Here is an 11,962-nt window from a genome sequence, read left to right as displayed (position 1 = left end):
GGATACAGCTGGTTTAATTTTAGCTTCCTCCATCGAGCCATTCCCTACTAAGAAAACAGGAAAGTAATGTGTTCCATTGACACTTGATGACTGGCAGATATCTGACTGCTACTCTGGAATACTTTCCTTTGTTTTCGACGTCCGTTAGTGGGTCGGGCAAAAAAATCTCATAAATGAGAGGCACGACGAAAAAAAAAAGGAAGATCACCTCACCCCCACCCCCACTATGACACATCCTTGGCAGAAATTCCCCTAAGGATACTTTCAGCTAGGTTGCACATTCTGCACTAATGGCACAATGCGTTGCAACGTACTGCCCTAGTTATTTAATGAAGATAGTGAGGTGAAGTTTGAAATGAACAAAAGCTATTAGTCCAGTGGCAGCATATTCTGTACTGTGACAGATCTATTAGTCAGCACTGATATTCATGAGCTGTTATACAAAGTTTACTGAGTACAGCAGAGTTCAATGCTATTGGCGTTTTAAAACTATTAACAACCATAGTTTTTTATTTGCATCTGATTTGAATGTCTTTCTCATAAATCTGTCTACCCTGTATGAAATTCTAATGTGGTTCCAGGTGTTTTGGCCAAATGTCAGCCTTACGTGTACTCTGGCTTAATTGTTAGATTAGTTTCTAGGAATATTTCCACTACTTTTATTATGGCATATTATTTGACAAGCGTAGTGAAACCAATTCAGAATTATCATGGAAACAGTATCAAGAAACATTGGTTGTATCCAATTAAGATTGATCAGAAAATGAAATTTGCCTTTAAGTGTATGGTGGCATTGTGGTTTTGCTATTAGATTAGTATTCCAGTTCTACAGACATCAATTTCGTTCCCATTGCTGTAAATGGGGAATTCAAATTCAATTCATAAATTAAATTTTAAAAGAAGGAATTAAAAGCTTATTAGTAATGGTGACAACCAAAGCTGCTGTTTTGTGTGAAATCCATCTGGTTCACTAATGTGCTTTAGGGAAGGACATCTTCTGTCCATATCTAGTCTATCCTATATGTGATTTCACATCCACAGATATGATTCTTAACTATCCTCTGAAATGGCCCAGCAAGAACTCATCCCTATCATAACTGCTGTGAAAAATAAGAGTGCAATTGAATGGATATACTGTATGCATCTTCAGCACAAGATTCAGATACTAGAAATGCATGCCCATCCCAGTTGCTACAAAGTCCTTCTCACAAACAGCTGGTACTTGTATTAAATTTGGGAGAATTGCCCACAAAGTAATCAAACAAGAGCCTGACAAAATCATACCTTGTGACCAATGTTCGGGCTCCTACATTATCATTCCTGTCTTCCCAGCAGGATAAACCCACAAGGGGTGTTGGCATAATGATATACAGGAGGATCCAAGTGGTCCTGAGAGTCTACATTATTGTTATCAGACCTCATGAAGTCCAAAGGCATTAATTCGAATGAATCTCTTGATTATCAACTACTTTCCTCCCTTAATTGATGAACCAGTACTCCCCCATTTAAACACCTGTTCCTAAAGCGACAAGGGTAGCAAGGGCATGGTAAATGTTTTGGGTATGGGAATGCAGGGAAAATGGTGTGAGCCCAGGACAGAAAAATGTGTTTGACCATGTCCTTACCCATATCCCTATTACTGAGCATCTGCTCGTGAAGGTATTGGTAGAGGTGAGCTGCACAGTCCTGTGAACACAAAGTTATGCAGGCCTGCTAAGTACAGTCATTGATGGTGGTGGGCAATTAAACAGCTAATGAGAAAGGGTCTATCAGTATCACCATCCTGAATTATAGTGGAGCCCATCACGTCAGTGCAGATTTGAACATGAACTGTTCTTCAGCCAGAAATGTAATATGAACAAGCTAGTTAGCTCAGTTTCTTCATCTGGTCCCCACTATCACAGGTGCGACTGTTCAGATGATTCACATGATATCAAAAAACTCCACATGATAGTAGATATAGCTGAACCCAATGGACACTGCAAAGGCAATGGATCCTGGTAGGCAACAATTAAAAATGCCTACCGCTTTATTCCCTGTCCATATTTTGGAAAATCAAATCACAATACTGTATTCCTTCTCCTGGCTTACTAGCAAAAATTAAAGCGTGAGGACCCAGTACAGAAAGTTGTGCAGTGTTGGTTCGAAGCAACAGAAGAGTTTCTACCGGACTGCTCAGAGTTGGTTGACTGGTCCGTATTGAAAAACTCAGCAGCCAACCTGAACGAGTACACCACTACCGTTACAGACTTCATTAGTAAGTGTGTAGAAGACTGCGTCCTGAGGAAGTTAATCCAAATGTTCCCCAACCAGAAACCGTGGATGAATCGGGAGATCCACTCCTTATTGAAGACCAGGTTTGAAGCGTACAAGTTGGGCAACCCTGACCTACATGGGAAATCCAGGTATGGCCTTCATAAGGCCATCAGGGATGCCAAGGGGCAATAACAAACTAAGCTTGAGACCCAGACCAATCTCACAGACACATGTCGCTTGTAGCAAGGCTTATACGACATAACAGGCTATAAAGCGAAGTTGAACAGAATCGTGGGCAACAGTATATCCCTACTCAGAACTCAATGCATTCGGTTATGTTCGGCTACATTCAGCTACATGCTATGTTCACTTTGAACAGGAGGTCAGTGAAACAATGTCACCTATCCTAACAGCCTGGAGTGCACCTGTACCCACTGTCACTGCTACAGATGTTAAGAGTGAACCCACACAAATTGACTGGCCAGGATGGAGTCCCAGCTGTGCAGTCACATCCTGTGCAGACCAGCTGGTGAGAGTAATTGCAGACATCATTATCGTCTCCTTACTATGATCTGAAGTCCCCACCTGCTTCAAGAAGTTGGGGGCTATCATCCCAGTGCCAAAGAAACTTCATGCAGTGTGCCTCAATGACTGCCACCCAGTGCCTCTGACCTCAAATTATGAAGTGCTTCAAGAGGTTAGTCATGGCTGACATCAACTGCAGCCTACCAAATTGCATTGATCCTTTGCAATTTGCCTACTGGCGCAACAATTCCAAAGCAGACACCACCTTCCTGGCCCTACACTCATCCTGAGAACATCTGGATAACAAGGTTACCTACTTAAGGCTCCCACTTATTGACTACAGTTCCACCTTCAATACCAAATTCCAACAAACTCAAACAGCTCAAACTGGATCCTCAACTTCCTGACCCATAGACTGCAATTTGGCATGGTGTAAAGACAACAATCTCTCCATCAACTACAGCAAAATGAAGGAGCTGGTCATTGACTTCAGAAAGCAGAGTGCATGGTACGTTTCTGTCTGCATCAATGGTGCTGAGGTGGAGATGGTCGAGAGCGTCAAGTTCCTGGGAGTGATGATCACTCTGTTCTGATCCACCTATATCAATGCGACAGTCAAGAAAGCACAGTATTGTCCCTACTTCCTCAGGAGACTAAGAAAATTCGGCATTTCCACAGGACTCTTACTATTTTTATAGATGCATCACAGAAAGCATCCTATCCGAATGCATCACAGCTTGATGTGGCAACTGCTGTTCCAAAGACTGCAAGAAACTACAGAGTTTTGAATACAGCCTGGTCCATCACACAAACCAGGTTTCCATCCGTTGCTTCAGGAAAGCAACGAACATAATCAAATACCCCCTCCCAACTTGGTTATACTCTTTTCTACCCTCTTCTGTCAGGCAGAAGATAGTAAAAGTTTGAGTACATGCAGGAATAGATTTAAGAGCAGCTTCTTCCCTGCTGTTATCAGACTTTTAAACAGACCTCTCAAATGTTAATTCTGATCTCCTTCTTTGCACCTTCTCTGTGGCTGTAACACTATTCTGCGCTCTGTTCTGCTACCCTGATGCATTTTGTATGGTGCAATCTGCTTGTGTAGCACGCACAACAATACTTTTCACAGTATCTTGGTATATGTGACAACAATCAATCAATCAATCATCTGCCAGCAGTACTGAAGACTTGTATTCTAAACCCAGCTGTGCCCCTAACCAGGCTGTTCCTGCTTATGTGGAAAATTACATGGGTATGCCTTGCCAGAAAGAACTACAGAAAAATTAACCTGTCTAATGACTGTCCCATCAGTTCACAATCATCAGCTGGAACATGCCATTGGCAGCGTACTCACCAAGAATTTGTCTCCTGATGCTTCATTTGTTTTGTACCAAGACAACTTGGCTCCTAACCTCGTAACAGGTCAGGTCCAAATGTAATAAAAAAATCTGAATTCCAGAGGAAATATTAAATTGACTGCCCTTGACAAAAAAAAGGCGGCACTTGACTAAGAATAACATTCAGAAGGCTTTGTAAAATTGAAGTCAGCAAGAATTTTGGAAAACTCTCAAACTGTCTTTTCGTTCAAGCCATACCCAGCATAAACAAAGATAGTTATGTTCATCAAAGGCTAATTATCTCAGTCCCAGGACATCACTGCAGGATTTGGGCTTGGCCGAACAATCTTTCAGTCCATCATAAGGCCAAAAGTGGGAATGATCAGAAAATGTGTCATACAATTTGTAATGCTTAAGGTGCTGGAAAAGTTGATGCCAACATGCCATAAGACCTGGATGTCATTCTTGCATAGGCTGATAAGTGTTAAGCACTGCCTGGGATTGAGAGGTACATCAAGGCCCAATAACTGAGGCTCTGGGGGCCCACTGCTCCTGGCAGTGCCATGACCTGAGCATAGTACCAAGGCCTGTGATTTCTGTCCCTGCCCCTAGTGGCAAGTAAACTTCTTTACAAGCACCAGGCAATGACAGTCTCCAGAAAAGAAAGTCTGACAACCTCCCCTTGATATTCAGTGGCATTATTATGTTTAATTCCCCATCATCAACATACTTAGTGACACAATTGCACAGAACTGATCGTGATAAGCCACGTAAACAACTCTGATTCTGTGTTGGTTAGAGGGTGGAAATTCTGCACCGAGTGACCACAAAGCCTTTGGTTCCCCCAAAGTCTGTACACCCTCCATTAGACAATAATTAGGTGTGTGGTGGAATGATTTCTACTTGCCTAGATGATTGCAGCTCCAACAGCATTCAAGAAGCTCACCACTATTGAGGGGGGAAAAAAGCCTGCCTGATTGTTGCTACTGGCACCTTGGTGGCTGTGTGAACCATCTACAAGATTGACTGCAGCAATTCATCAAGGCTCTTTCGATTAGTGTCTTTTAAAACTACAATCTGTACCACCTAGTAGGGCAAGAATAACAGATGCATAGGACCACCCCCACCTGTAAGCTGTCTGAAGTCATTCACCATTCTGACTTGGAATTATATTTCCATTGCTATGCATGTGCTGGTTCAAAATGCTAGAACTCCCTCCTTAACAGCATTGTGTGTGCATCTACCACACATGCACTGCTAAGGCTTAAGAAAGCAGTTCACCATCATCGTTGGAGGACTTTTTGGAACGGGCAGTATGAGTTGGACTTGACAGTGATGCAGACAATTCCTGAGTAAATTTTTAAAAAATGCAGATTCCACTCCACATACTGATCACAGAATGGGGCAGTTTTGGCACTTTAACAGTAAATCTCTGAAGCTGTATACTGGATGCCCGGATGTTGAGTGGAGTAGCTCTTACTGTGATTTAAATGATATCCCATTATGATTGAACATGATTAATTTTAAACGTATATCTTGGGATTTGATTTGAATCTCCAAAGAAAATTAACTTGAGTTTATGTTTTTGGAAATGAAAGTTCAGAGTTCACTTCCTATCAAGTAGTTATTCAATTAAATATCTAGCATAGTGCTTAATCTTTTCGAGAAGGAATCAATGAGCTGAATTGCTTGCTTTTATTCTATAAAACTTTGTATACTCTGATACAATGTTAATAGATGTACAAGATAATCGAATGAGCAAGGTTCACAATTTCTATATAAATGCTGACGAAAGGAGTCCAATAATCTATTGATTATATATTGTAGTTGTTCTGGAAATAGCAAAGTGGAGAGGCAAGCTATTTGATTTTACTTAGGAGTCTACTTATGAAATATTGAATGGGATGAAGAAAATAAGGACTTTTGAGAACAGATAGACATTGGGTCAGCCAGCTCATTTCAGCCAGACTGAACAAAAGGAAACCTGCTCCTCTCAAATATGGAATTGCAAATGACCAGAATGCTGACCAGAGAAAGATTAAGCAAATCTGCTTTGTGATTTGTTATTAATTGAAACAAGCTGAGAATTAATCATGCACGTTATTCTGTGCATTCATTTACTTTCTACAATAAAACTAGTATTGTTTCCCATTTCACCTTTAGAATGGCCATATTGGGGAAATGGGTTCTGATGCATGAGGAAAAGTTGGACATGCTGGGCCTGAATGGCAGGTCATGTGATTGAAATGTATAAAATCGTGAAGGGACTTGACAGAGTGGCGTCTGAATGGATGTTTCCTCTTGTGGGAGAGACTGGATCTTGGGGTCACAGTTTGATAGTGAGTCTCCCATTTGGTATGTAGATGAAGAGGATTTTTTTTTTCTCAAGATATTGTAGATCTTTGGAAGTTTCTGTTCTAGGGAACATGGAAGATGGAGTCATTGAATGCTTTTGAGCAGAGTTACAGAAATTCTTGATTAACAAGTGAGACAACGATCAGATTAGCCATAATCTTATTAAATGGCAGAGCAGGCTGCAGAGGCTGAATGACCATCTCTTGCTCCTAATTCGTACGTAATTCTTCTGCGTTCATTCTGGATGTCTGCACTCACAGCAGAATATCTTTTCCCTGCCAGATTCCATCTTTTCCTGACCCTACCATTTTCAGCCTCACTGCCTCTGCACTAAGTTATTTGCAGAAGTCTAGCTCACTTTGATTCTAGCTTTTTCACCCAGAAGATTAAACACTTTCAAATCAGTGTACGTAAGATATGTGTACATTTCTGAAACAAGCTAATAAATTGTTAATTATTTACAAATTACAAGAAAACAAATAAAAGGTAGCATCTTAACTACCTCCCATTTCGGAAACTCATTTTTTATTTTCACAAAAAGCTACTAAGATTATACAATGCAGTATTAGAATGACCTTTTCTCAACTAATCTTTGGATAAAAGTAGTGAAATGCTGTGATAAAGTTTGAAGATTCAAGATCTGCTACTGCATTTGATGACAGGAAGACGATGACTGAAGAATTTTAAACAAAATGCATATTAACACAATGTACTGTTTCTCCTGTGATATATTTTTTCCAATGGCATTCAGTGACACCAGGAGGTGTAATAGTTAGTTGTAATAATTCTACTGACCTATTATGGTTAGTCTTTCCATGATTTTCAATAACATCATTGGCAGTACTGTCTTATTTCCAGTCATCCAAAATAATACAACATTTATAGAGTGAAACATTATCCACCAACTTAGAAAAAACATAGAAAGTAGGAGCAGGAGGCGACCATTCGGCCCTTCGAGCCTGCTCCACCATTCTTCACAATCACAGCTGATCGTCCAACTCACTAGTTTAACCCTGCTTTCTCCCCATAACCTTTGATCCCATTCGCCCCAAATGCTGTATCTAGTCACCTCCTGAATACATTCAATGTTTTGGCATCAACTACTTCCCTATGGTAATGAATTCTACAAGCTCACGACTCTTTGGGTAAAGAAGTGTCTCCTCATCTCTGTCCTAAATTGCCTAAGCTGAATCCTCATACTATGACGACCCCTGGTTCTGGACCCACCATCATGAACATCCTTGCTGTATCTACCCTGTCCAGTCCTTTTAGAATTTTATAAGTCTCTATGAGATCCCTGCCCACCCCCACCCCAAACCTCCCCCTCCTCTCTTCCCCCCGCCCCCGCCATTCATTTGAACTCCAGAGAGAACAATCCCAACCTAGTCCATCTCTCCTCATAATCAGACCCGCCATCCCTGGAATCAGCCTGGTAAACCTTTGCTGCACTCCCTTGAGAGCAAGAAAAGGAGACCAAACTGCACACTATATTCCAGATGTGGTCTCACCAAGGCCCTATACAACTGCAACAACATATTCCTGCTCCTGTACTCAACCTCTCACAATGAAGGCCAGCAGAGGTGGAGGAAAGAGGGGAGGGGGAATTGCATTTTTTCATTAGGGGGTGTATCGCAGCAATAGTCAGAGATGAAATAACTGAGGGATCATCCAGCGAGGCATTGTGGGTGGAGCTAAGAAATAAGAAGGGGATAGTGACATATTGGGGTTGTGCTGTAGGCCCCGCAATAGTCAACAAGAATTAGGGGAGCAAATATGCGAGGAGAATTGGGGAGACTTGCAGGAGCAATAGGGTTGTCATAGTGGGGGATTTTAATTTACCTGACATAAACTGGGACTGCATAGTGTTAAGGGTTTAGATGAGGTGGAATTTGTCAAATGTGTTCAGGAAAGTTTCCTTAAGCAGTATATAGAGGGTTCTACTCTGGAAGGGGCAAAACTTGAACTACACTTGGGAAATAGGGCAGGACAGGTGACTGAGGTGACAGTGGGAGAGCACTTTGGGACCAGTGACCATAGTTCTGTTATTTTAAAATAGTTATGGAAAAAGACCAAACTGGTCCACAGGTTCAAGTTCTAAACTGGGGCAAAGCGAGTTTTGATGGAATTAGACTGGAGTTGCAACGGTTGATTGGAGTAGTTTGTTTGCAGGCAAAGGGTCATTTGGCAAGTGAGAGGCCTTTAAAAGTGTGATAGCTAGAGTTCAAGATCTTTATGTTCCTGTGAGGATGAAGAGCAATGTTGGCAGGAGTAGGGAACTCTGGATGACAAGAAATATTGAGGCTTTGACCAGAAAAAAGGCGGAGACATGGCTTAGGCATCTGGAATCAAGGGAACTCCTGGAGGTATACATGGGATAGACGAGTTTACTGAAGAAGGAAATCAGGAGGGCGAAAAAGGGGCAGAGATAGCTTTGGTTGAGAAAATTAGGGTGAATCCAAAGAGATTCTTTAAGTATGTTAAAGGAAAAAGAATAACTAGAGAGAGAATAAGACCCTCACGGACCAAAGTGAACATGTATGTGTGGAACCGCAAGAGATGGGCGAAGCCCTCAGTGAATACTTCTCCTCTGTGTTTATCGTGAAAAAGACATGAAAACTTGGGGAAGTTAGTGGTGATCTCTTGGGGACAGTCCGTATCACAGTGTGGGAGGTGTTGGAAGTGTTAGAATGTACGAAGGTGGATAAATCTCTTGGTCCTGACTTGATACATCCAAGAACCCTGCAAGAGGGTAGGGAAGAAATTGCAAGGGCCCTGGCTGATATATTTGCATCATCATTAGCCACGGGTGAAGTCCTGGAAGACTGAAGAGTAGCGAATGTTGTGCCCTTATTCAAGAAGGACTGCAAAGAAAAACCTGGGAATTATAGACCAGTAAGCGTAACATGTATAGTAGGTAAGTTGCTTGAAAAGATTCTAAGTGATAAGATATACGTGCATTTGGAAAGACAGGGTTTGATTAGGAGTAGTCAGCGTGGCTTTGTGCATGGGAGATCATGCCTTACAAGACCAGGAAGGTTGATGAGGGCAGAGTGATAGATGTAGTCTATATTGATTACAATAAGGTCTTTGGTAAGGTTCCACATGGTAGGTTGCTCTGGAAGGCTAGGTCACATGGAATCCAGGGAGAGCTGGCAAATTGGAAACTAAGTTGCTTGATGGTAGGAAGCAGAGGGTAATACTGGAAGGATGCTTGTCTGACTGGAGGCCTGTGACTAGTAGTGTGCCTCAGGGGTCGGTGCTGGGCCCATTGCTGTTTGTTATCTACGTTGATGATTTGGATGAGAATGTACAAGGCATGATTAGTAAGTTTGTGGGTGACACTAAAATAGGCGGTATCATTCACAGTGAGGAAGATTATCAGAAATTGCAGCAGGATCTTGAGAAGCTGGGGAAGTGGGCCGAGAAATGACAAATGGAGTTTAATATAGATAAGTGTGAGGTGTTGCATTTTGGAAAGTCAAATCCAGGTAGGAGTTTCATGGTGAAAGGTAGGGCCTTAAGGAATGTAGTGGAATGAGGGAACTTGGAGTTCAGGTGCACGGTTCTCTGAAAGTTGAGTCACAGGTAGACAGGGTAGTGAAGAAGGCTTTTGGCACACTGGCCTCCAGGAGTCAGGGCATTGAGTATAGAAGTTGGGAAGTTATGATGCAGTTGTACATGACGTTGGTGAGGCCGCATTTGGAGTATTGTATTCAGTTTTGGTCACCTTGCTATAGGAAGGATGTTATTAAACTAGAAAGAGTGCAGAAGAAATTTACAAATGTGTTGCCTGGACTCAAGTTATATGGAGAGGTTGGACAAGCTCGGATACTTTTCTTTAGAGCGTAGGAGACTGAGGGGGAATCTTGTAGAAGTATATGAGATCATGAGCGGCATGGATGGGGTGAATGCACTTAGTCTTTTTCCCAGGGTTGGGAATTGAGGATTAGAGGACATCAGTTTAAGTTAAGAGAGGAAAGAATATATGGGAACCTGAAGGGGAACTTTTTTACACAGAGGGTGGTACATATATGGAATAAGCTGCCCACAGAAGTGGTTGAGGCAGGTAAATTAACAACATTTAAAAGGCATTTGGACAAATACATGGATAGGAAAGGTTTAGAAGGATATGGGCCAAGTGCAGGGCAATTGGTTTAGCATGGATGGACATTTTGGTCAGGATGGACCAGTTTGGGCCAAAGGGCCTGTCTCCATGCTGTAGGACTCTATGACTGTATATCATTTGCCTTCTTTACCGCCTCCTGCACCTGCATGCTTACCTTCAGTGACTGGTGCACAAGGACATCAGGTCCTGCTGCACACTCCCCTCTCCCAATTTACAGCCGTTCGGGTAGTAATCTGCCTACTTGTTTTTGCTTCCGAAGTGAATAACCTCACATTTATCCAAATTATATTGTATCTGTCATTGATTTGCCCACTCACCCAACCTGTCGAGATCATGCTGGAGGATTTCTGCATCATTGTTACAGTTCACCACCAACCCCCCCAACCCAAACTGGCATCATCTGCAAACTTGGAGATGTTACATTTGTTCCCTCATCCAAATAATTGATATATATAGTGTATGGCTGGAGTCCCAGCACCGATCCCTGTGACACCCCACTAGTTACTGCCTGCCAATTTGTAAAGGACCCATTGATTCCTACTCTTTGTTTTCTCTCCCCAACCAGTTTCTTATCCGTCTCAATACACTTCACCCAATCCCACGCGCTTAAATCTTGCAAGTTAATTGCTTATGTGGCTCTTTGTCAAATGCTTTCTGAAAGTCCAAATATATTACATTGACTGGCTCCCCTATGTCAACTCTACTAGGTTACATCTTCATAGAATTCCAACTAATTTGTCAAGAATTATTTCCTCTTCTTAAATCCATGCTGACTCTGTCTGATCCTGCCATTGCTTTCTAAATGCTCTGCTATAAAATCCACGACAATGGATTCAAGAATTTTTCCCACTACTGATGTTAGGCTCACTGGTCTATAATTCCCTGTTTTCTCTCCACCTCCCTTTTTGAATATTCCAATCTGCAGGGACTGAGTTGAGGTTGGTTGGCTCGCCGAGCTGGTTTGTTGTTTTACAGACATTTCGTTACCATGCTGGGTAACATCCTCAGTGCAGCCTCTGATGAAGCGTCGGTGTGTTTTTCCGCCTGGTTTTTAAACTCTGGAGTCCGTTGAGCTGCAGGGACTGTTCTAGAGTCTATAGAATCCTGGAAGATGACCACTAATGCATCCACTATCTTTCGAGCTACTACCTTAAGCACTCTGGGATGTAGATTATCAGGCCCTGGGGATTTATTGGCTTTCAATCCCATCAATTTTCCCAGCACCGTTTCTCTACTAATATTGATCTTCCTCAGTTCTTCCCTGTCACTAAATCTTGCATCCTCTAACAATTCTGGTACCTGATTTGTGTCCTCTTTTGTGAAGACAGAACCAAAGTATGTATTCAGTACCTCAGCCATTTCT

The 11,962-nt window shown here is 42.1% G+C and overlaps 1 protein-coding gene across 1 annotated transcript in view; it reads left to right on the top strand.

The window, feature by feature from the left end:
* The window catches only part of cdc5l (CDC5 cell division cycle 5-like (S. pombe)), a 48,353-nt gene that overhangs the window by 686 nt on the left and 35,705 nt on the right, over positions 1-11,962 (top strand). The window contains exon 2 of the mRNA XM_048597054.1: positions 2,095-2,405. Within this exon, the coding sequence (XP_048453011.1) occupies positions 2,095-2,405 (311 nt within the window). The remainder of the gene's footprint in view (positions 1-2,094; positions 2,406-11,962) is intronic.

The sequence above is a fragment of the Rhincodon typus genome, chromosome 5 (genome assembly GCF_021869965.1).
Source record: "Rhincodon typus isolate 14 chromosome 5, sRhiTyp1.1, whole genome shotgun sequence".
Lineage (NCBI taxonomy): Eukaryota > Metazoa > Chordata > Chondrichthyes > Orectolobiformes > Rhincodontidae > Rhincodon > Rhincodon typus.
This window is presented reverse-complemented; position numbering and strand designations above follow the sequence as displayed.